Raw genomic sequence first — 24068 nt, forward strand, 5'->3', positions numbered from 1 at the left:
AGTAAAATAATATAAGTCAGTGGCTACTGAAAAGCTCTTTTAATGCTAGTCTTTTAAAAAAACACAGAAAACATTATCACAAAATCTTTTCTTTATGTGTAGCTGGGAGCAAATGGATACATCTTCGCCATTGACCCAAATGGATACGTGCTGATGCATCCGAACCTTCAGCCTCGAGTAAGACTCTGATTCTCTGTCGGCTCTATCAGAAATCACAGCACAATTACACTTACAGTATGTCACAAAAGTGAGTACACCCCTCACATTTCAGCAACCATTTTAGTGTATCTTCTCAAGGGACAATACTATAGAAACAAAACTTGGATATATTTTAGAGTAGTCAATGTGCAGCTTGTATAGCAGTGTAGATTTGATGTCCTCTGAAAATAACTCAACATACAGCCATTATTGTTAAAATAGCTGCCAACAAAAGTGAGTACACCCTAAGTGATAACAGCAGTATGTTGTTTAACCATGCACAGCCACATGTCATATTCCTCATGTTTTTGTTTTTGTCTGCTTGACAGGACCATACAAAGTTGTGTATCTTGTATTAGAGCAGGTAAAATTTGGTGCTTAAATTCTCTCATACTGACCACTGGATGTTCAACATGGCATCTCATGGCAAAGAACTCTCTGAGGATTCAAGAATTAGAATTGTTGCTTTCCACAAAGATGGCCAAGGCTATTAGAGGTTCAGTAACATCCTGAAACCGAGTTACACTACAGTAGTCAGGGTCATACAGAGGTTTTCCAAGATGGGTTCCATTCAGAACAGGCCTTGCAAGGGTTGATCAACGAAGCTGAGCACTCGTTCTGCGTGTCAGGTGCAGAACCTGGCTTCAGAAAACAGATGCATGAATGGTGCCAGCATTGATTTAAAGGTTGCAGAAGTAGAAGTTCAGCTTGTCAGTGCTCAGACCATACGCCACACACTGCAACAAGTCGGTTTGCATGGGCGTCATCCCAGAAGTTAGCCTCATCTGAAGCTGGCTCACAAGAAAGCCCGCAAACAGTTTGCTGAAGACAACCTGTCCAAGAGCATGAATTACTGGAACCATGTCCTGTGGACTGATGAGACTAAGATAAATTTGTTTGGCTCAGATGGTGTCCAGCATGTGAGGCATTGCCCTAATAAGGAGTACCAAGAAAAGTGTGTCATCATTGTCTGGTGCTGCATGAGTTCTGCTGGTACTGGGGAGATGCAATTTATTGAGGGAAACATGGATTTCATAATGTACTGTACATTCTGAACAAGAACATAATGCCTTCCCTCCAGAAACTAGGCCAAACGGCAGTTTTCCAACATGATAACGATCCCAAACACACCACCAAGATGACAACTGCCTTGCTGAGGAAGCTGAAGGTGATGGGGTGGCCAAGTATTTCTCCAAATATTGACACTTTGGACAAGTTCACTTAGGGTGTACTCACTTTTGTTGGCAGCTATTTTGACAATAATGGCTGTATGTTGAGTAATTTTCAGGGGACACTGAACCTTTACTGCTATACAAGCTGCACATTGACTACTCTAAGATATATCCAAGTTTAATTTCTATAGTATTGTCCCTTGAGAAGATACACTAAAATGGTTGCTGAAATGTGGGGGGTGCACTCACTTTTGTGAGATACTGTATTTGTGTTTTATAAATTATATAATTGAATTTGTGTTAATTACATATAATTAAATGTAAATATATCTTTTAATTATATATATACAGTATGCATTTTATTTTCAGTTTTAGTTATTGGTAATAACCCTGATTTATGCTGTTGTTTGTCTAATTTTAGGAGGAGGACTTGCCAGAGCCGGTGACACTGGATTTCCTAGATGCAGAAGTAGAAGACAGCAGCAAACAGGAGGTAAAATTTTCACTATCCAAAAGTCCTGATTGTCCTTGTTGAACTCTTTCTCTGTTGTTCATAACAAATGAATCATTGTTTTGGTGTGTGGGTGGCACCGGCACACTCACTTCATGTGTTAAATATGACGTTTGGCTGAATCAGTTGTCTGATCATTTCTGTTAAATCAGCAGGAGCTCATGGATAAGTTTCAACATCTGCTTTTTGTCTTTTCTAGATCCGCCGGCAAATGATTGATGGCCGATCGGGAGACATGACGATCAAAACTCTAATTAAATCAATGGATGAGGCAAGTGTGTGTGCGATTAATGTGACAGATGAAACTAGGACATGTGTGATATCTGGGACATGACTTTCTATAAATGGCTCAGAATCACAGATTTAAATTTCTGATCTACATGTGTACGACTGATCACTGATTGGCTGTATTCCAATTTGTGTAATTGCATATAGTTCAATGTTGATATTCAAACATATGTTCGATGTTCGAAAATGTACTCGCCCTCAGGTCATCCAAGATGTAGATGAGTTTGTTTCTTCATCAGAACAGATTTGGAGAATCTTTAGCATTACATCACTTGCTCATCAGTGTGAATGGTCAGAATGAGAGTCCAAATAGCTGAAAAACCATCACATTAATTCCGAAGTAATCCCCACCACTCCAGTCCATCTTGTGAAGCAAAAGCTACTTGTTTGTAAGAAACTAATTAACTTCAAACCATTCCCAGCTAACAAAATCTGTTCCAAGAATGTTTAGCTAACATTCCGACTCAGTTATGAAAACGTTATGAAACTAAGTTATGAAAACTCACAGAAGGTCCCAGGTTCAAGGCTGGGTCAGGAGGTCTTTCTGTGTGAAGTTTGCATGTTTAACATTACAAGAATCTCAACCATGTACATATAACATCAAAAGAAAGTTCAGAGAATGTTGTTCAAAGAACATTCCGAAAATGTTGTTCTAAGAACGTTTTCTCTTACCATTACGAGAACCTCAATCATGTACAAATATGGTCAAAAGAGCATTCCGAGAATGTTCTAAGAACTTTTTTTCTAACATTACAAGAATCTCAACTATGTACATATAACATCAAAGAATGTTCAGAGAACGTTGTTCTAAGAACATTTCGAAAATGTTATTCTATGAACGTTTTCTCTTACCATTACGAGAACCTCAATCGTGTACAAATAACATCAAAAGAGCGTTCTGACAATTACATTCTAAGAACGTTCTGAAAATGTTGTTCTAAGAATGTTTTCTATTACCATTATGGGAACCACAATCGTGTAACAAATAACATCAAAAGAACATTCCAAGAATGTTGTTCTAAGAGCATTTTCTCATTTCAATTTGGTACAAATAACATCAAAAAACATTTCCGAGAAAGTTGTTCTACAAGAACCTCAATCGTGTACGAATAACATTAAAAAACGTTCCGAGAATGTTGTTCTAAGAAAGTTTTCTCTTACCATTACCAGAACCTCAATCGTGTACAAATAACATAAAGTTCAGAGAATGTTGTTATAAAAACGTTTTCTTTTAACATTATGAGAACCTCAATACTGTACAAATAACATCAAAAGAACGTTCAGGGAATGTTATTCTAAGAACGTTCCAAAAATGTTGTTCTAAGAACGTTTTTTCTTACCATTACGAGACCTCAATCATGTACAAATACCATCAAAAGAACGTTCCAAGAATGTTGTTCTAAGAGCGTTTTCTCCTACCATTACGAGAACCTCAATCGTGTACAAATAACATCAGAAGAACATTCTGAAAATGTTGTTCTAAGAATGTTCTGAAAATGTTGTTCTTAGAATGTTTTCTCTTACCATTACGAGAACCACAATCATGTACAACAATATTGTTCTAAGAACATTTTCTTATACCAGAGACCTCAATCGTGTACATATTAACATTACAAGAGCTAACTATACAAGAATCTCAACCATGTACATATAACATCTAAAAAACATTCCGAGAATGTTGTTCCAAGAATATTTTGAAAATGTTGTTCTAAGAACATTTTCTCTTACCATTACGAGAACCTCAATCGTGTACAAATAACATCAAAAGAACGTTCCGAGAATGATGTTCTAAGAACGTTCTGAAAATGTTTTTCTAAGAATGTTTTCTCTTGTCATTACAAGAACCTCAAACGTGTGCAAATAACATAAAAAAAAGTTCAGAGAATGTTGTTATAAAAATATTTTCTTTTAACATTATGAGAACCTCAATCGCATACAAATAACATCAAAAAGCATTCTGAGAATGTTGTTCTACGAGAACCTCAATCGTGTACAAATAACATCAAAGAACGTTCTGAGAATGTTGTTCTAAGAACATTTTCTCTTACCATTACAAGAACCTCAAAGTCAAACGTGTGCAAATAACATAAAAAAGTTCAGAGAATGTTGTTATAAAAATATTTTCTTTTAACATTATGAGAACCTCAATCGCATACAAATAACATCAAAAGAAAGTTGTTCTAAGTTGTTTTCTATATGTTACGAAAATGTAAATCAACCATTAATAACATTATTAGAACATCCTATAAACATTATTGTAAGAATGTTCTGTCCTAACCTTTAAATACCTTTGAAAAAATGTTAATGAAAGTTGTGGAAACGTTTCCCGTTAGCTGGGTTACTTCTGGCCAAAATATGAGAACTATGTTCATAATATTGCTTTCTCCAGTGGAAAAGTCGTTTGAAAAATATACATAAATCAAGCTCTAAATTCGAAAAGCAGTTATAAAAAAGATAAGTCAATGTATTTTGATTTGAGAGGGCAACAGAAGATGGACTTTTCCACTGGAGAAAGTGTTATTATGGATTATGGGCTGGTAGTTTGGTCAGAAGTGACAGTTTAAATTTAAAACGCCTTAATGATTGATTTGTTTCTTACAAACACAATGCTTTTCACTTCACAAGACATTTATTGATGGACTGGAGTGGTGTGGATTACTTGTGGATTGTGGTGTTTTTATCAGCTGTTTGGACCCATCCACTGCAGAAGATTTATTAGTGAGCAAATTATGTAATGCTACATTTCTCCAAGTCTGTTCCCATGGAGAAACAAACTCATCTACTTTTTGGAAAGTCTGAGGGGGAGTAAATTTTAGAAAAAAAACGGTTAAACTTCTTGCATGAAAAGGTCTGATAATGAAATGTTGTCCCGCAGCGCTACATTGACGACGTTACGCGTATGTACACCTGGACGCCCATCAACGACACTGATTACAGGTACGAGTCGATTCAACTGTTCAGATCATCCAGTTTGACGTTAAACATGCTAAACTCTTGGTTTGTTTTTGCGTGCCGCCCCCTGTAGTCTGGGTCTGGTACTTCCTCCGTACAGCGAATATTACATCCAGGCTGATCTCAGCGATGTCATGCTACAACTGCAGTGTGAGTCTTTTTTTTTTTATTTAATACGGATGTTTTGTGTCCGATTAGTGATCTTGATGTTTCATATAATAAATAATCTCTCCTGCGTTTCTCTCAGATTTACAGTCTCTGCTGCCAAACTCGTTTGAGTCGGCTGGTCACGTGTTTCTAGCTCCAAGGTACACCCATATATCCATCCATTATGATATTTCCTCTAGTAAATGTTTGAGATATTGGGTGTTTTGTGTAGATGTATGGTCACCCACTCTCTCTGGCTATGTCTCTCTCTATATATAGAGAATACTGCAAGCGTCTGCAGATGGCTGAAAATAACACACAGTTCCTAGCAGACTTTCTGTCTCTGATGGTGGAGATCTCACCTGAATCTGAAGACTGTGAGTAACGTTCACCTCTAGGCCAAAGGTCGACACCAGCACTGAATATTACATGTTACAGAAATAATAATTCAATAACATTTGCCTCCATTCGTGAATCCATCAGTGAACTGTGAGAAACTAATGACTAATTGTTTTGTAACGGTGGTTCACAGGTGATCAGGGTCTCATTCATAACCTGATCTTGGATTCTGGGATCCTCTGGCAGCTCGCCTCACGCGTTTGGCAGAACAAAGATCTCAACACGTAAGATCCGACCCATCAGTCTGTTGATTTACTGTATTAAGTGGATTCAGCTGTTGATCGGACAGTCTGATCTCTGCAGGTACGGCTTCCTGGCGCTGTTCGCGTCCACCAATGGAGGCGTCACGCGAGTTTACCCCAACACGTAAATGACAGAGCTTCTGACTGGGCTTACGTACACTCGATTACCATCACAATTAGCTTAACTGGCACATGTTTGTCTGTGTTTCAGAGCTGCTGAATCATGGGACGAGGACCCTGAACCTCTAAACTCAAACTTCTACCGTCGCACTCTGGACAACAAAGGCTACATCTTCAGAGCGCCAACACGAACCTGTGAGTCCTCATCTAAACGAATAAATTACAAATAATACCATTAACAACTATATTAAATGATGTTCCGTTTTTTTTTTTTTTTTTTTGACCAAATATCTGAATTTTTTGTAAAACAATATTTGTGATTTACAAGTAATTATGCAAATTAAGATTTGCAAACATATCTAAAATGTTTTAATTTTGTAAAATACATTTAAATATTTATGATTTTTTAAACATATTTTTGAGTGAATTGTAAGTAATTATGTAAATTAAGACTTGCAAACATGTCTAAAATAGTGTTTTATTTTGTAAAATACATTAAAAAAATCTAAATATATCAGCATTGATTATTAAATATTTTAGCTCTAATTAAATATTACAGCATTCAAGCTTTAATAAAATAACAATATTATTTACAAAAAATTATAGTATTGATTATTAAATACACAGCTTTAATTGAATATTTCAATATGCTTAAAAATATTTCAGCAGTCATTATAAATATTACAGCTCTACTTCAGTTATAATATTATTACTAAATAATGAATTACTAGTTTTAGAGGTCTAATTAAATATTTAAAAATTGATAAATAGGTATTTCAGTATTTATTACTAAATGTTAGCTTTTTTAATTATTACTTTATTACTTAATATTACAGCATTGATTTAGGGATGCACCGATCCACATTTTTTCACTTCCGATCCGATTCCGATACCTGCATTTGGATATCTGCCGATACCGATACTATTCCGATACCAGAGCTCTATTTGCTTTTATATCACTATGACTATTATCATTATTGTTGATTTTATGAGGCTGTAACAAACTTCTCTACAAGCAAGTCTAAGTATCTCCCAAAAAGCAACTTGAGGTAAGTATGAGGTTAGAAAATGGCAGAAATCCCATCCTGAAAACAAATATGCAACTTTAAGGGTTTAAATTGATATTTATTTAAATTTCAAGACAGGGTTACTAGATACTAGTGCAATATACACTCTTGTTGCATAAAACAAAAAGGTTTTCAAATATTTGAAATAAAAAATAAATATTCACACTATAAATAGAACAATGTGCATCTGATCAACATAAATTCAGTAAATTCTTGCTTGTGTAGCAGCAACAAAATAAGGTTTTCAAATGTTAAACATTTTGAATAAAAGTGCAATAAGTGCACTTTTCGGATCAGCAAAAAACAAACAAAACAAAAAAAAGTTTGTTGTTTATTAATTACTGAATGCTTACTTTAAGTACTTCTAATCCACAGCAAAAACTAGCTGAACTAATATAAGTAACAAAACAAGAACACTAACACAAATGACAAGTGTAGATGAATACAACATAAAGTTACTAATAAAATCAATAATACTAGTATTCAGGTGCAGAAATTTAATAATTCATTGATAAATAACTAGTGCTTCTCACTGCAGGTATTTATAGGATGCTGTCTCTTTAAGGCCTAATGCACGTAATACTGGCACGCATCTCCTTCTCAGCTGTTTCGGTTCACTGAAGACATAACCGACGGTGTTACCAGAATAAAACAACGGGTATTTAAACATAACTTTGTATGAATGTTTCTGTTCAAGAGACGTTAAAGAGTAATCAGTCTGTGAATCGCGCAGTTTGAATCACGTCTCTCTCTCTCTCTCTCTCTCTCTCTGTGCGCGTGCTCGCTTCAGGTGTGTGCGGCAACGTTAAAAACAGAAAATAACACGCACGAAGTCTACAAATTATAAACTTTTACTCTATGATGGGTAATATTTAACAGTTAATCTACTAAATAAATCCACGAGGTGCCACCTCTCGGAACAACGGCTTTGCAAACATTGCACGTTGCTGTCTTTGCGGCGTTTCCGACCGTGAAGTATTTCCACACAGCGGACATGTATGACGCTCAATGCTAAACTGCTACCTGCAAACTGAAGATTTCCTGAAAGGAGGCATGTCATCTCTCTCAGTGTCTCATTGGAGCACAGACACGTCACCTAGCCCGGGATCACTTGTGAAGTCATTTCAGCAGACAGCACTGTACGTAGACATAACTCTGGATCGGAAATTTCTCTAGGTTGGATCGGAAATTTCCGATCCATTAATTAAGCTGGTATCGGAACCCGATACCGATACTGGATCGGATCGGCCCCATCCCTACATTGATTACTAATATTTACAGCTTTAATTTAATAAATTGAAGTAATAATAAATATGTATATATATATATATATGTGTGTGTGTGTGTGTGTGTGTGTGTGTACTGGTATTCATCACGTTGTGGGGACCAAATGTCCCCACAAGGATAGGAATACCAGTAAATTTTGACCTTGTGGGGACATTTCTGAGGTCCCCATGAGGAAACAGGCTTATAAATCATACACAATGAGTTTTTTTGAGGAAGTAAAAGTATGCACAATCTCCTGTGAGGGCTAGGTTTAGGTGTAGGGTAGGTGTAGGGTGATAGAAAATACGGTTTGTACAGTATAAAAACCATTACGCCTATGGAATGTCCCCATAAAACATGTAAACCAGTGTGTGTGTGTGTGTGTGTGTGTGTGTGTGTGTGTATATACATATTAATAAATATGACAGTATGATTGGTCAATATTACAACTCTAATTTAATATTTTAATATTGATTACTAAGTATTACAGAATTGATAACTAATTTTAGAGCACTAATGAAATATTTTAAAATTGATAAATATTTCAGTATTTATTTCTGAATGTTAGCTTTGTATTACTTTATTACTTAATATAACAGCATTGATAACAAATTTGTACAGCTGTAATTTAATAAATTGGAGTATTGATTAATAATATGACTGTATGATTGCTCAATATCTTAGCTCTGATTAAATAGTTCAGTATTAAGTCCTAAATATTACAGCATTGATTACTAATTTTAAGAGCACTAATTAAATATTAAAATATTGATAAATATAAATGTCCGTATTTATTACTAAGTGTTAGCTTTTCTTTATTTATTATTTTATTTATTACTCAATATTACAGCATTGATTGCTAATTTTTACAGCTGTAATTTAATAAATTGGAGTATTGATTAATAAATATGACTGTATGATTGCTCAATATCTTAGCTCTGATTAAATAGTTCAGTATTAAGTCCTAAATATTACAGCATTGATTACTAATTTTAAGAGCACTAATTAAATATTAAAATATTGATAAATATAAATGTCCGTATTTATTACTAAGTGTTAGCTTTTCTTTATTTATTATTTTATTTATTACTCAATATTACAGCATTGATTGCTAATTTTTACAGCTGTAATTTAATAAATTGGAGTATTGATTAATAATATGACAGTATGATTGTGTCACAGGGAGTCAGACTGAGACGTGCGGATCCATTCGCAGCATTTATTTAACAGACGTGGTCAAACAGACAGGGTCAAAATATCGGCAAACAGTAACCTCAAAGACAATCCAGAGAGTAATCCGTAACACAGGCGGGGGGTCGAAATCCAGAAGGGCAGTCCAAAGTGACAAAGAAAACAAATAAGACAAACAAAACAAACCAGGAATAAACTAAGGAAACAACAAGGCCAGGGAGCATGGAAACATGGAAAACGCTTAGAATAACAACCATAGGGAATGATAAGACTTCGCAAGGTGGCTGTGTGTGTGTGTGTGTGGCTTAAATGCATGTGGGTGAATGATAAACAGGTGTATGCAGCAATCAGTTCAGTGGGAAACGAGGAGCAGCTGTGTGCAGTGATTGGTGCAGTGGCTTATGGGGATTGCAGTCCAGAATGTGTGTGCAAGAGTTCATGATGAGAAGACAGACCAGATACATGACAGAGCCCCTCCCCAAGGAGCGGCTTCCAGACGCTCTAACCACATAATACAACCTGGAGGGTGGTGGAGCGGAGGCGGAACAGAGGGAGGGATGGAGGGCCAGGTCCATGTAGGGGTACTGGAACCACGAACTGAGGCGGAGCCGACGGAGGGAGAAGCCATGGTGGGGGAAGGGTCGGCTCCTGCATGGGGCCGACCGACGGAGGTGGAGCCGGTGGAGCCCGAGGCGGAACCGGAGAGTCGATGGTCCTAGGTGACACCGAGGATCCGGAGGGCCAAGGCGGAGCCCAAGGCTCTGGCGACCCCGGCGCAGATGGAGGTCCGGAGGTACGCAGCGGAGCCGGAGTGACAGAGGATCGAGGCTGTGCCCACGGGAGGGAGGAGGTCCACAGAGCCGGCAGGACGGAGTGACGAGGCGCAGCCGGAGGAGTAGAGTCCAGAGGCGAAGGTGGGGCGACGACTGACCGGGGCGGAGCTGGAGAGACGATGGAGCCCGGAGGAGCTGGTGGGCCGACGGCCGACAACGGAGACGAGGGAGCACAGAGCCGGGGTGGAGCCGCAGGGTCGGAGGGCCGAGGTGGAGTCCAGGACTCTGAGACTGGAGGTGATGGTGAGGGATCCCTCAGTCTGGACACCGATGGAGACTGGCAGTCCCACGGCAAGTCCTCTGCACCGAAGGTGGGATGTGGGTGAGCAGAGGGACTGTCAGGAGACAGAGGTGGCGGAACTGGAGCAGCAGGGAGGGTGGGTGGGAACAGTCCATGCATGAGCTCCGTGACCAGAACCGGGCAGACAGGAATCTCAGGACGACTGGATGGAACCAGCGGAGTCTCTGGAAGGCTGGGCGGAACCAGCGGAGGCTCTGGAAGGCTGGGCTGAACCAGCGGAGTCTCTGGAAGGCTGGGCTGAACCAGCGGAGTCTCTGGAAGGCTGGGCTGAACCAGCGGAGTCTCTGGAAGGCTGGGCTGAACCAGCGGAGGCTCTGGAAGGCTGGGCTGAACCAGCGGAGTCTCTGGAAGGCTGGGCGGAACCAGCGGAGGCTCTGGAAGGCTGGGCTGAACCAGCGGAGTCTCTGGAAGGCTGGGCTGAACCAGCGGAGTCTCTGGAAGGCTGGGCTGAACCAGCGGAGGCTCTGGAAGGCAGGGCTGAACCAGCGGAGTCTCTGGAAGGCTGGGCGGAACCAGCGGAGTCTCTGGAAGGCTGGGCGGAACCAGCGGAGTCTCTGGAAGGCTGGGCTGAGGAGCGGGCTCTGGACGACGCTCTTGTGAAGCGGGCTCTGGACGACGCTCTTCAGGAGCGGGCTCTGGAGAACTGGACGACCCCAGCGGAGACTCTGGAGGACTGGGCGTCTCCAGCGGAGACTCTGGAAGAGCAGGCTCTGAGCGAGCGGTCACTGGAGGGCGCTCTGGCGGCGCAGTCACTGGAGGGCGCTCTGGCGGCGCAGTCACTGGAGGGCGCTCTGGCGGCGCAGTCACTGATTTGATGGTAGCCATCTTGTGCCATGGCTGTGGAAGGGGGCCCATCTTGAGAGCAGACTCTGGAAGGGCAGCCATTTTGCGAACAGAGTCTAGAAGGGAGGTCATCTTGTCAAGAGACTCTAGAAGGGAGGCCATCTTGCTTACAGACTCATTCGGGTCCATATTGTGATGCTGGAACCGGATACCTCCACAATAGCTGCTGGATCCTTGTAGTGGCGAAGTCTTCTGTCACAGGGAGTCAGAATGAGACGTGCGGATCCATTCGCAGCATTTATTTAACAGACGTGGTCAAACAGACAGGGTCAAAATATCGGCAAACAGTAACCTCAAAGACAATCCAGAGAGTAATCCGTAACACAGGCGGGGGGTCGAAATCCAGAAGGGCAGTCCAAAGTGACAAAGAAAACAAATAAGACAAACAAAACAAACCAGGAATAAACTAAGGAAACAACAAGGCCAGGGAGCATGGAAACATGGAAAACGCTTAGAATAACAACCATAGGGAATGATAAGACTTCGCAAGGTGGCTGTGTGTGTGTGTGGCTTAAATGCATGTGGGTGAATGATAAACAGGTGTATGCAGCAATCAGTTCAGTGGGAAACGAGGAGCAGCTGTGTGCAGTGATTGGTGCAGTGGCTTATGGGGATTGCAGTCCAGAATGTGTGTGTGCAAGAGTTCATGATGAGAAGACAGACCAGATACATGACAGATTGCTCAATATTACAGCTTTAATTAAATATTTCAATATCGATTACAGAATATTACAGTATTGATTACAAAATATTGCATCTTACACACTGGTTAGTAATTATTAAAATGTTTATTACTAAATATTCCAGATTAGTAAATTATTATTTACACCATGAATGAATTAATATTTTACGAACAGCAAATAATTAAATAATATATATTTTTTGTCATTTAATTGCATATTATATATCAGGCATGCCTTATTGGCCAACCACTTTTGTAAAAATTAATGCCAAGTTCTGTCATTAAACTAGATGGTGCAGGCTGAGGGGTCTTTAATGCAAACTGATGATATTCATAGCGTGAAACTACTTGGCACAAGCTGATTGGTTCATGTTACATATGCAGCCAATGAGCTTGATGCTTAACATTTAAAATGACTGTTTAGTATTTACTAGAGTTCCTCTCGAACCCTCCACCTCCCCAGTTCCACCTGTATAGATCTCAGTATAGCACCGTATCGGCATACAAATTGGCAGTAGCAATTTCCTGTACTTGCTTTACATCAGCAATCTACAACAACTATAACCAACAGCAGTAGCAATTCAGCAGCGTAACAGATCTGTTCCGCAAAGACCAAATACATTAACATCATCATATCCATTACCATGCTAAAATCTTCAGAGAGTTGCCATTGAAATAGTTGATGGGAACATATGTTAAGAAGTAAATAGTCTATTTTGATGTTATGTTGACTTCATACATTACTAAGTGTAATATTCAGACCTGTATGAACATTTTTCACTGTTTTAATGTCTCTGGTTTGTGTCTAGCTATGGATGATCTGTTAATCACAGAGAACGGCACTGTGGGAATTTTGGTCACCACCGCCGTGGAGGTCGTGATCAGTGGCAAAACCATGAAGCCTGCAGGTGTGTTTCTCTGCAAACAGCATGTTTATTTTCTTTCCTCTCTGACAAACCAGCAAGCGAGAGGTTAAAATCCTTTTAGGAGCAATTCCGTGGTCTGTCTCGGACTGTTTTTTAATCTTAATCTTGTTTTTAGTGGTCGGCGTTAAGCTGGATTTGGAGGCCTGGGTTGACAAGTTCAAGATCCTCGCAAGCAATGTTTCAGACAGCAGACAGGCCGCACATAAGGTATGAGTGTTTGGAAAAAAGGAATTCTGAAAGAAAAACATTGTCTTCTAACATTATGTTCATCTTTGCTGACATGAGTGTTGTGAGAAATCCTAACTTCCTGTTTGTGTTGTGCAGTGCGGCCCGTCCAGATCCTGTGAAATGGACTGTGAAGTGAACAGCGATGTGAGAGAACCTTCACACACAAACTCTGCATGATCAAATCATCGTGTTAGTAGATCTGGTTTTGAATATAGATATTATTATGTGTTTCAGGATTTGCTGTGTTACCTGATCGATGACGGAGGTTTCCTGGTGATGTCCAATCAGAGAGATCATTGGAAGAAGGTTGGATGCTTAGATTGTTTCTCATTTTTGTTAATTACACAAAAAATCTTGAGATTATTCATAATAATCTCCTATCCTAAATTTGTCATAATGTCTTCGTCTGTCTCAGGTTGGTCTGTTCTTTGGCGAAGTAGACCCCTACTTGATGTTCGCCCTCTACAACAACTCAATCTACGCCCGTCATCAGACCTTCCAGTATCAGTCAGCCTGCGAGCCGACAGCCAGCAGTCACACGGGAGCTGCGCACAGAGGATTCTATGTGGTGAGAAACCGATCAGTTCATGGGGAACCATCATAGTGACTTTGAGTCATGTATGAAACTACAATCTGTTTGAATCTCCTCTAGGAAAACTCGAAAGTACAGAAGTCATTTGAAATTATTATTATTTTTTCTCTCTATTTAGCCCTCCATTGCTGATTTTCTCAATCTGGCCTGGTGGACGTCAGCAGCGGCATGGTAAGTACTTCTACATTATTTTGCTAAAACATCCCATGTTGGTTGTTACAACAACATTTAGTACAAATTTGTAACATTAAACATCTTTATTGTTTATTCATATACTCATAAGTTAAGTTGCTGTTTTCTTTCAGGTCCATTCTGCAGCAGTTCCTGTATGGACTCATCTACAGCAGCTGGTTCACCACAGGTTTGACACATATCCTTAAAAAACATCTTAAACCAGTCAGGCTGTTTTTTTCTGATTTTATAGGCCACTCTTCAGCTGTTCAGGCTGGGAGACCAGCCTAAACCAGCTAAGACCAGCTTAGGCTAGTGGGCATGAAATGGAAGTTGCGATTGTTTTTTCTTCCCAGTTGTGGCGTATATCCGAGTGAAACAGCTTCTGGGCGGGGTTTGATTGATCTGACTAATCGTAATGCCAAAGCAGCCATTTTGTCCGACAAACAGGAGAGTTAGATTTACATCAGTGGACTTTGGTTTCATGGTTGAGACAGCATAACAAATTCATGTTTATTTCATGTTGTAACTAATAGTAATGTGGTAGAAATGATCTCCTTACGTGCCCAACAGTGTACAATCACACAAACAACATTAAGATGCTGCTGAACTTTTGAGCCAGTACTCCAAACTCAATAAATACACAGCTCATAAATTTTAATTAGACATATATATTTATAAATGAGTGAGCTTTCTGGGATTGCATTATGCACAATTTTGTATTTTAGAAGACGCCTGGGCTGAGAGTTACTCAGACACTAAAGGGAGCAGTAGCTGTGTGACGGTTTACAGTCAGTTCTACTTTACCAACACCACCAACTCCTTCAACGTGCTGCAGGATTGTGGGAACTGCTCCAGGTGTGTGTTTGTGTGTGTGAATAGTCATTTGTGCATTTTAACACTCACTTAAGTTTTCCTAACACAAACTCTCTTTCTGTCAGGTTGTTCCACGCCAAGCGTATAGAAAACACAAATCTGTTGTTTGTGGTGGCGGAGACGCTGCCCTGCAGCTCTTGCGAGATCGAGAAACTCCTACCTGTCAGAACAAAGTGTATCCTTCCTTGCCATAATCCCGCAGCATTCACAGGTCTGCTTTTATCCCTGAAATACTGTGTTCTCAGCTGTCATCTGTGCTTGATTGATGGATAGACAGACAGACAGAGCTTGTGGCGTTTCCTTAATTTGTCTTCTCCAGCTCAAGAAGAGAATCCGTGTGAGGTGTTAAACTCCGCCCGCTATCGGAAAGGCCCTGACAAATGTTTCGACTACAACTCAGAGGTGAAGCGTTGTCTGTTGCTCAGATCAAAGAAATTATGTTTGCTTCAATAATTGATATTTTGTAGCAGCATTCATACAACCATTCAGAACACTTGTGCAATCACATAGCAATATTCTGGCAACCACCCAGAACAGCCTAGCAGAAACATAGCAACCTTCTGGCAGCTGCCCACAACGCCCTAGCAGCCACATGGTCAAACAGCCAAAGCCCTAAAGCAATCACTTAGTAAAGTCCTGGTGATTAATTGGAAAACTAAAGTAATCACATAGGCAACTACCCAGAATACCCAGAATACCCTAGCAACCGAATAGCAAATTCCTAGCAACCACCCAGAGAACCCATTAACCACATAGCAACATCCTGGCAACCAACCCTTGAGGAATTACAAAAATATATCCTGTCAACTATTTAGAACACCCTAACAACTGCAGATCAGCTTCCTGGCAACCACTCATAACAATTAAGCAACAACCAAGAACTTCTAAGGAACCACATCTGGGTAACCACCCAAACGACCCTAGCAACTGCATGCAGACATTCTAGAAACTCAAGAACACTCGCACAGCCACATTGCAACATCCTGGCAACCATCTAGAACACCCCTAGCAACTACATAGTGACGTCCTAAGCAACTACCAAGAACACACAAAGAAACTGCTTTTAGACATTCTAGTAACTACGACGCACATTTGAACAAGCACATAACAACATCCTGGCCCCAACTAAAACACCATATCAAGTGCATAGTGACGCCCTAAGCAACTACAAAACACTCCCATAGAACCGCATATGGGTAACCACCCAAAACCCCTAACAACTTCATACAGACATCACATCAACTACCAAGAACACTCAAACAACCACACCCTAGCAACTAAAAAGAACTCTCAGGGAATCACACCCAGGAACAACCACATTGCATTTTGGCAACCACACAGAAAACTCAAGTAATTGCATAGAAATGTCCTGTCAAACTACCCAGAATAACTTATAAACTGCATAGTAACTTCCTGGAAACCACCCAGAAAACTCTAGCAACTGCATAGCAACATCCTGGCAACCATCCAGAACTTTGTAGAAACCACATATGTCCTGGAAACTGCATAGCAATACCATGCTAATCAACCACTTGGCAACCACCCAAAAAACCTGAGAACTACATAGCAACACTGATAGACAACCACCTAGAACACCCTAGCAACTGCATAGTGACACCCTAAGAACCAACAAAGAACTCTCCTAGCAACTACCAATACACTTGAGCGACCATATAGCAACATCCTAGCAACCATCTAAAACACTAGCAATCACATAGTGACACCCTAAACAACCATGAAGAACTCTCAAGGAACCACATCTTGGTAACCATCCAAAACACCACAACAAATTCATGCAAACATCCTAGCAACTATCAAGAACATTTAAACAACCACATAGTAACATCCTAGCAACCACTTAGAACACCCTAGCAACTGCACATTGATGCGTTATACAACTACAAAGAGCTTTTAAGTAACCACATCTGGGTAACCACCCAAACGCCCCAGCAACTTCATGCAAACATCCTAGCAACTACCAAGAACACTCAAACAAGCACATAGCAACATCTTGGCAATCACCTAGAGCATCCTAGCAACTGCATAGTGATGCCCTTAGTAACTACAAATAACGCCCAGGGAATCATATCTGGGTAACAACCCTAAACATCATAACAACTTTGTGCAAACATCCTAACAACTACCAAGAACACTCAAACAACCACATAGTAACATCCTAGCAACCACTTAGAACACCCTAGCAACTGCATATTGATGCGCTATACAACTACAAAGAGCTCTTAAGTAACCACATCTTGGTAACCACCCAAACGCCCCAGCAACTTCATGCAAACATCCTAGGAACTACCAAGAACACTCAAACAAGCACATAGCAACATCCCGGCAACCACCTAGAACACCCTAGCAACCACATAGTGACGCCATAAGCAATTACGAAGAACTCTCCAAGGAGCCACATCTTGGTAACCACCCAAAACACCATAACAACTTTGTGCAAACATCTTAGCAACTTCCAAGAACACTAGAACAACCACATAGCAACATCCTGGCAATCACCCTAAACACCCTAGCAACCATAGAGTGATGCCCTAAGCAAGTACGAAGAACTCTCAACCATACCAACGTCCTGGCAACCACCCAGAACACCCTAGAAATCACATAGCAACATACTAGCAATAGGAACACCTTAAAACCACATAGCAACACCCTAGCAACCAGTGACAAACAGCTTGGCTTTGTTAATGGTGAGTCTTTACTGAATGTTAACCTAAACATTCTCTTTTTCTCTGTGTTTTCGGCAGGAGAACACGTCGGAGTGTGGCAGCGCTCACTCTTTACACTGTCCGATGCGAGTTCTGCTCTGGATTCAGTTATTGTGGCTTTACCTCATTCTACGATCGTAAACTGAGTCTCACTGCCGTAGGTGTTCCTGTCCTTCATCTGTACGCCGCTTTGGTCCTCTACTGACATTCTCCTGGTTTTCCGGCTCTCTGTCTCATCGTGAGGTGCATTCCAGCTGTGTGCCGTTACAGCAGAGCATGATGGGAAAACGTGTCTTAGTAACCCCGACATTGTGCAGATCCAAAAAACAAAACTGTCTTAAATCATTTCACCTTTATATTCGGAAAACTTACAAAAAAAACAACAACAATCTTTCTGCTGCCGTAAAGTATTTTTGCTTGCCAAAAACAGGAAAGGACCTGGTTTGTTTCGAAATACTGAAACACGACACGAGTTTTGACGGTTATTATCACAATCTCGCATCGTGTGTTTATTTGAGTCTTGCTTCGTTCTCGATTTAGTGCCAAACCCTGAAATACGTGGATGCTCAAACGCTGGGGACGCGCAGCTTTCGTTGAAATATTGTTTTTTGAAGCTTCCTTGCCAAGAGAGAATGCCGTATTATCGCAAACTGCTTTGTTTAGAAAAAAAAAAGATTTAGATTTCGTTTCGTGTTCATTTGGAGCTTTTGTCGAATGTTTTAAGGGCATATATTGTGTCTAAAAACTGCTGCCTGGTTTGTTACCCAACAGTGCCTTGGCGCACTTGTCCGAATGGACCAACAATAGCACTGGACATGGATTGGACTGACCCTGGATGAACGGTGGAGAAAGACTTGGTATTGAATGTTTACAGTATAAGGGTGAATGTCATGAAACCTGGCAAAACTTCATATTTCACCCCAAAATCAAAAGATAGGAATAGGAAATGGCACATAAAGAAAATGAAGCACACTTTTAGGATCATTAGGATTTTAAAAGCACATTTTTCCCTCAAAATCTCATAACAGTAATGCTAAAAAAAAATTTTTTTCTTATTACCGTAATGTGGGGATAACATTTTATTTTACAATATGGTAGCATTTGTTATACTGCCTTAATTTATGATTATTCAAATAGTAAAAAACTAGTGCCGTTAAATCGATTAATCACGATTAATCGCAATTAATCGCATCTAAAATAAAAGTGTGCGTGTGCTGTGCATATTTATATAAATATGTATGTGTATATAAATATACACAGTACACGCACATATATTATTTAAACACAGGCGTTTATTTTGGATGTGATTAATCGCGATTAATAATGATTAATCGATTTAAAAGCACTAAAAAAGCACATTAAAATACTGTCACAATGCAATATCCACAGTATTCCATCAGATGCCCTTTTCATGAATTTTGGGGTGTTTTTCTGTTGATTTTGGGGTGTTTCTCGTGAGACTCGCCCGTGCGCGCCTTTTGGCTTTCAGTATGGGTTTATTATACATATTCCACTGATTCTGTCTTTAGAAAGTCACTCAAATGGTTTTAACTTTTTCTGATGTAAATATGGTTATTCCACACTGGCCTGATCTAGCTCAGTGTGTTTTAATGAAATGGAATGCAAGCTGATGTCTCGATGTCCCGCTGCATGCTGGGAAAAATGATAACTGCTATTAAACTTCATGATTTTAGGACATTTACTGGAAGGACTGTCAACCCTTAGTCGCTGAACGGACCAACTTTATCGTCTTAATGAGTCCGTAATTGTTATCCAAGGGTCGATTTGTATTTACTTTGATTTAATTTAAAAGATACGGTGTGTATATTGCTTGCGAAATGTATCAAGTGTGAATTTTGAAATGCTTTCATGCTTTTATTGAAATGTTCTGGATTTTATCGCAGATGTTTTGTTGCTTTTCATTGATTATATATAACGTTTTAAAGGTCCATTTAGACAAAAAATAATTAGTTGGTGGTATTTCATCTTGTAACGTGGCCACACTTCCAAAACAACTGTACTTCCAAACGAATGGGTTGAGAAAGGGTTTCGCTTGACGTATTTTGTATCGTAATGGCTTGAGCAATACTTTGAATTATGTCAACTACGCTGAAATGCAAGTGAGCGCTACTGAATTAGTGTAAAGAGAGCATGAAATCAGTATTGAGCCGCTTTCTTTGGATGACTTTGATTTAGGCTTGTCTTTGAGTATCGGCTTAATGTTTGTATGTGAGCTATGAGCGTTCTAACAGTATTATTTCATGCCAATAAGAGTATTTATACTATTGTCTTTATGTAAAAATTTCTCTGTGTTACAATGATGTGAATAGGAATGTTTTAATTATTTTTTTGTTCGTTTTTTTTTTTTTTTGGTTCTGCAGATGTTTGTTAAATATTTGAAAGGGTTTTTCCTCCCTTTCTGCGGTCTTCCATATCACTTCATTTTGTACAGATGGCACAAATCTATCACGAAAGGCTAACTTTGTATCATATTGTGTCATACACTTCTGGGAGATGTTTATAAGAGAATTGGTGAGATAAAGACATTCATATTTTTCACGTCAACTTGGTATGGATTATTATTGTTTTACTCTAGAAATATGTATTTGATGATGAATGAGAACAGCGGGTTTTTATTACAGCAGTAAAACAACTGCAAGTAATCATATTTTATGATTACTTCATGTGGTGATCTAGGCTTGAGGTTTTACTCAGCTGCTTCCTTGCCCTGTAAAGAAAAAGATACAAAATATGAAAAATGTTACTCAAGGGTTTTATTTTGTATTTATTTATATCTTACATATTTGTATATTTTATTTTTTATATATTTATAATCAGTTTTATGTATTGTGTTTTATTTATATATACCTTTCCAGCATCACAGCTCTTGGCCCTCAGCTTGTTGACCTTGGACTTGGACGCTCCTGAGCATTTCAAGTCTTGTGTGACTACATATAAAGGTAATCAACTTAAGCTACTTCAGTAAGGAACTTGTTTATGCCGTAAATAGTGTGGCTAGCTAACTGCCACTGCTATCCCAGGTAGCTTATGTGATAATAGAATGCACTTTTCAGTCATACATTTCTGTATTTGGTAGTTGACAAATAGCATGTTGTTAACAAACATTTATGTAAAGATTTTAAGTTAAAATTTTCAGTTCTTTGACAGTTGTGGTTGAAGTCTTTGAATTAAAGGCACAAGCATGGCTGCTGGTTTGAAGTGGTTTAAACTGGTCCTTAGCTGGTAAAGAGCTGGATTAAACTGGTCCTTACCAAAACCTTGTCCTCAAAAATGATTCACTGATTCACAAGCTGAAAGAATTTCTCATTGGCTATAGAAGTGTGTCCCTATCAAGCTTTGAAAGGAAGACCAATCAGCATTAAAGGTTACGCTTTGACAGAATCATCACTCACAGCTTCCTCAGTCTGACGCTTTTAGGTCTTTCAGCTGGAGCTTGTCAACAAAATCCTGCAGTCTGGTCACGTTCTTCTGGTCTTCTGTCTGTGAAGGTGAAATGGTTTAAAACCATTTGAAACCAAAACTTCTGAAATTCAATCGCAGTGGCACTACCAGCTTCCTCAAGGCTCTTGTTGATATCCTCAAGTTCCCTGGAGAGATCAGCTCTCTGCTTGTCCAATTTAGCATGAGCGGCTCACTCAGCCTCAGTTTCCTCTTCCAGCTCTTTGATACAGATCTGCATATAATAATAATTACAAATGAAACATTACAAAATTGGGAAACATCAAATCTAATACATGAGTTCAAGTTCCTTGATCTTCTTCTGAAGGTGTGATCCCAAAGACTGCTCTTCTTGCTGAGTAGCTGACTTATCTCAAAATGTCCTTACGGTTTTCAAACATGAATGTTTTGTTAAATGTAGAGTTATAGTTGTATCCAGTGCTTTCAAAGTCTAACTTTCCCTCACCTTTTTGATCTTCTCCTCTGATTGCTGTCATTGTCCAGGTCCATTATGGACTCCTGGGCCAGTTTCATAGCCATGATTGATCGATTTAGGGCCTTGTTCACTTACATCACCGCTCAAGCTTTGTCTTAGAATTAAACAAAATGTTGACTTTGTCGTCGTCTTGGAGATCATCAAGAGTCTGCCGGTGTGCATTTTGTAGGGCTTTTTTCCTCTTTTGTCAGTTTGGCAGTTGCTTCATCTTTGGAGGCCATCTCTTCAGTCAGGTACATTTCACCTAAATTAAGCGAAGTTTTTAGTCTTTGCTATGTTAGCTTGTGCATTGGTGGGATATCAAGACGATGGCAAAATACTGACCTCATTTTCTGTTGCACGTATCTCCTTCTTCACTTTTGCCAAGGTGAGCTCCATGTCATCAATATCTTTCTTCAGCTCAGAGAGTATCCCTCTTCCAGTTTTCTCTTCTTGGCAGTCAGTTCAGCATTGATTTTCGTCTCTTTGAGTTTGGCCTTGAGCTGGATCTTGCTTTTGAAGAGACCTTCACAATGCTTTCCTGCAGCATTTGTTCTCAGGTGTTCTGTATTAATTGAGATGTATGTATTTAATGGCATGGCATTTGTCATATCCAACCCTGTGAGATCCATATATAGACTCTGTAAGACTCACAGCTGCGACTTTTAAGTTAAAGGTCATTTTTCTCTTGCAGGAGTGAGACCATTTTCTCCTGAATCTCCTCCTTTTTGGCCAGTGCTTTTTCCAGATCCTCCTTTATTTTTTCATAGTTCTCCTTCATCTGAGCCCGTTCTTTTTAGTGTCTGCACTCTTTTGAAGAGGCATGTTCTTCAAATACAGCTTCATCACGTTCGTGAATGAGCGGATATTGTACTGGACGATTGATCCTGTTTGGAATGTCAGTAAATTAATCATCTTTAACCTCTTGGAATGCATTTTTCTATTTTTCTTCAACAGGACAATGGAGATATGACAGGAAGTGAGTGGGTGGGATCAGGAAGGGTCCACAAGGCAGAATTCAGTCTCGGGACACTCGAGGTGCAACTGCACCATATGTCGGCGCACCGCCCTCAAGGCTATCGGCTTGTTTTTGAAGCTTGTTTCGAGGCTACCAAATAGCAAACTGTGTTTTTTGTTGCATTAAAGCTTATGCATTATTTCTTTACTTGGCCATCGATTGGTTGTGAAGTGCCTGGAGTTTATTAATTTTTAAAGTGTCTTGTTGCTTTTAAATGTATTTTTATCCAGACTGTAACTTGAAATTATAGCAAAAACTAAAGGTTGTTGGCAGTAAGACTGCTCATTACATTTCGCTGGGTTTTTACACCAAAAAAATCTTTAGATCTCTCACCAAGCAGTTCTGGCTTGTGTCCAGCCATGAGCTGGAAGAAGATATGGTAGCTCTTCTCAGCAGACAACTGCAGTGTTTTTCTTTATTTTAGCAGATCTTTGATATAAAACATTGATTTGAATATGTAGTTCATGTCATCACAACTAAAAAACATATTTATCTAAAGACAGTTTTCCAGTGGATCCGAAGGTAATCCTGATGAATTTACCCTACAGAGACAGAAATGATTCTGAACTTTTTGCAGATGTATAACAAAACGCAAAAATATATGTTTTCTGACCTCACTGACTTACAAACGAGATGAGTTGTCATTCCTCACAGCCTTGGCATTTCCATAAGCCTCCAGCAGAGGGTTGGCAACAATGATTTGATCCTCTAGCGACCCCTGGAGGGCATACAAATGAGTTAATGCATGTTTAAATACTTAATACTGTATTTATGCTGTTTCTTTAGTGTAGCATTTTGAATGAACGGGTTCTGCCGTCTTCTGTCCAGACTGTGGTTGTCGGTTGTTGTTTACAGTCTTTCCTTCACCAGATTATCCGCTGGAGAGTGAAATTATATGTTGTGAAGTAATTTATGATACAGCAAGTATTACAAGAAAGCATCTAAAGTATCAGCTTTCGTAATTAGGACAAACTGGCTGACGATATTCTTTTAGGCTTAGGTGCACAACAAATCAACAAAATATTAATGGATGAGGTGGAACTTCTCATTTAGGCGTGTTTGTTTTGTTAGCGGAAAAAAACATATTCTTCACTAATATTGTACAAACTCAAACACTCGTTCCTCATCATGCAAACAATATAATACACACTTAAATGTGTACCTCAAATACTTGGTTTTTGTATGTTTAGTGTGTCATATTCATAACCGCTAAGCTACATATCATTTGAAGTGTTAGTTTCTTGTTTATTTTACCTTGACGAACATCCTGTACCCTGATATATTATAAAAAAAGTAACATTAGCTGTGTGAATCAGAAATTACATTTATATGAAATCAAAGTCGTACTGTGTAACTCCGTGTGGAACATCACGTTAGAAGCCGTTGAC

The 24068-nt window shown here is 39.4% G+C and overlaps 3 protein-coding genes and 1 long non-coding RNA gene across 4 annotated transcripts in view; 3 read left to right on the forward strand and 1 right to left on the reverse strand.

The window, feature by feature from the left end:
• Positions 1–15, forward strand: part of LOC141325776 (TBC1 domain family member 9) — a 29181-nt gene extending 29166 nt beyond the window's left edge. Inside the window, exon 13 of the mRNA XM_073834511.1 lies at positions 3–15. Within this exon, the coding sequence (XP_073690612.1) occupies positions 3–15 (13 nt within the window). The remainder of the gene's footprint in view (positions 1–2) is intronic.
• The window catches only part of LOC141325733 (uncharacterized), a 779461-nt gene that overhangs the window by 576662 nt on the left and 178731 nt on the right, over positions 1–24068 (forward strand). The gene's annotated exons all lie outside the window — the stretch shown is intronic.
• LOC141325734 (voltage-dependent calcium channel subunit alpha-2/delta-2-like) lies at positions 109–19259 on the forward strand. The gene is made up of 21 exons (XM_073834477.1): positions 109–177; positions 1792–1863; positions 2081–2152; positions 5045–5106; positions 5195–5271; positions 5369–5429; positions 5548–5645; positions 5801–5891; positions 5971–6033; positions 6121–6224; positions 13022–13120; positions 13254–13345; positions 13463–13510; positions 13601–13672; positions 13782–13934; positions 14077–14129; positions 14264–14319; positions 14858–14987; positions 15071–15180; positions 15325–15407; positions 17768–19259. Exons 1-21 carry the CDS (start codon positions 154–156, stop codon positions 17867–17869), a joined length of 1722 nt encoding a protein of 573 aa, XP_073690578.1. The 5' UTR covers positions 109–153; the 3' UTR covers positions 17870–19259.
• Positions 21752–24047, reverse strand: LOC141325748 (uncharacterized). Its single transcript, XR_012353837.1, has 4 exons — positions 23935–24047; positions 23307–23558; positions 22008–23222; positions 21752–21927 (listed from the first exon to the last, which is right to left on the reverse strand). It is a non-coding gene; the product is annotated as an uncharacterized lncRNA (long non-coding RNA).

This window comes from Garra rufa, chromosome 2 (genome assembly GCF_049309525.1).
Source record: "Garra rufa chromosome 2, GarRuf1.0, whole genome shotgun sequence".
Lineage (NCBI taxonomy): Eukaryota > Metazoa > Chordata > Actinopteri > Cypriniformes > Cyprinidae > Garra > Garra rufa.